At 40.9% G+C, this 1,640-nt stretch overlaps 1 protein-coding gene across 1 annotated transcript; it reads right to left on the reverse strand.

Moving 5' to 3' along the window:
* Nucleotides 1–423: 423 nt before the first annotated feature.
* LOC138937021 (uncharacterized) lies at nucleotides 424–855 on the reverse strand. The gene is made up of 2 exons (XM_070302872.1): nucleotides 667–855; nucleotides 424–591 (listed from the first exon to the last, which is right to left on the reverse strand). The coding sequence occupies exons 1-2, from the start codon at nucleotides 853–855 to the stop codon at nucleotides 424–426; spliced, it is 357 nt and encodes a 118-aa protein (XP_070158973.1).
* Between the last annotated feature and the right edge of the window lie 785 nt (nucleotides 856–1,640).

Raw genomic sequence — 1,640 nt, forward strand, 5'->3', positions numbered from 1 at the left:
ATCCTGTCTGTATATGCGGCGTATTTTCGAGGTGTAATACTTGATATTCTATTGCAGGTCGGTGCGACTTTCTTTCGTTCCTTTCCTTCTCATCGCTACTTTGCGCGGAGTTAAATTTCTTTTTTCAGTTATGTCAATCTTTGCCCTATGCAAGTTTTCGATGGGTTGACGACGCATCCGATTTTGATACATCATCGATCGCGCTCTATTCGCCTATAGGCTATATTCTTGAAGTTGATCTCGAATATCCGGAACATGTTCACGATGCGCACACTGACCCACCGTTTTGCCAGAAACATAACAAACCACCTGGTAAGCAGCAAGATAAGCTGCTCGCAACCTTGTATGATAAGAAGCATTAAGTGATACATTACCGCAATCTATATTATTTTTATCTATCCAAGAGTTGTGTGTAGCATCAAGTCATTTCACATAAACCTTGTCACCCTTTTTGCATATCACCTTTTCCACGAGATGTACGGGATTGACAATGCGTTGTAACTCGTGTTCGTAAAATCCGCCGGCGACGGGATTTCTGCGTGAATCTTCGAGTACATATGTCACGGGATTAGTTTTCTGCACTTTCACAACCTTAAACACTTCGGTCGATCAATTTGGCGTATAACTTTTGTCTTGAATTTACTCACGCGTACACGGATCGCCTACTTCGAATCTTGCCGGTGTCGCAATCTTTACGTTGCTGTATATCGTATTTAAAAGTTTATCGGCGATCGCGGGGATAACATCGATAGGTCTCATACCGATAGTGCGATGTTTTCGCACGTTGTACTCTCTAACGAGCCGGGATAACGCGTCGAACTTGTAATTTCCATTAAGCGTAAACATTTTCCACATATTGCTCTTTAATGTTCGGTTAAATCGTTCCACGACCGAGGCTTTCATGAGAGTACGTCGAATAATGATTAATGCTGTGTTTCTTCACAAGTTTCTGTACATTTGCGTTGTAAAATTCTTTCCCTCTGTCGATTTGAAAATTTTTCGGGCATTTTCCATCGTCTCGAATTATCTTTGCGTCAGCCGTCTCGTTTCCATTCTTACTCTTGAGCGGTACTGCCCACGGATACTTGCATCAATAACTGAGTATGTAGTTGTAGCCTTTGTTGAATCGTGCATATGGATGCGTTTCGATCACGCTTGCTTGCCACAGATTATCGAATCCGCATACTATGACACATCTACGTGGGAAATTTTTTTTGCTGTAGCATGCAATTCTTCCACGAGCAGCAGTTTTTTAGAGGTCTTTCGCGGCATATTTGATCGAGGCATAATTCACAATAATGAAGTAATTCCTCCACGTATATTCTTTGTATATCTTTCTTCTCCTGCGCTGAATTAGATGTAGCGTGAGTTGCGTACCAAAGCATTTTCTGCATCTCGTCCATCATTATTTGTAGCGTCAGCATATTCGTCTCGAGCGTGATTATTTTTTTCACAAATTTTCCAATCTATCTTTTAAAAGCTTGAAACGTAAGCCGGAGACTGTCTGACACAGAGCGTTATCGCGCATGTAATTTCTTAATAATCCCATTGGTAGTATGAGTTGTTCGGTGTTCCCAACCATAATCCAAATTTATTAATCGACATTTCGAAATAAACGATATTGACAAACTGATTCGTTT

Source organism: Polyergus mexicanus, unplaced genomic scaffold (assembly GCF_030449975.1).
Source record: "Polyergus mexicanus isolate NDT 795.1 unplaced genomic scaffold, iyPolMexi1.0 SCAF_10, whole genome shotgun sequence".
Taxonomy (NCBI): Eukaryota; Metazoa; Arthropoda; class Insecta; order Hymenoptera; family Formicidae; genus Polyergus; species Polyergus mexicanus.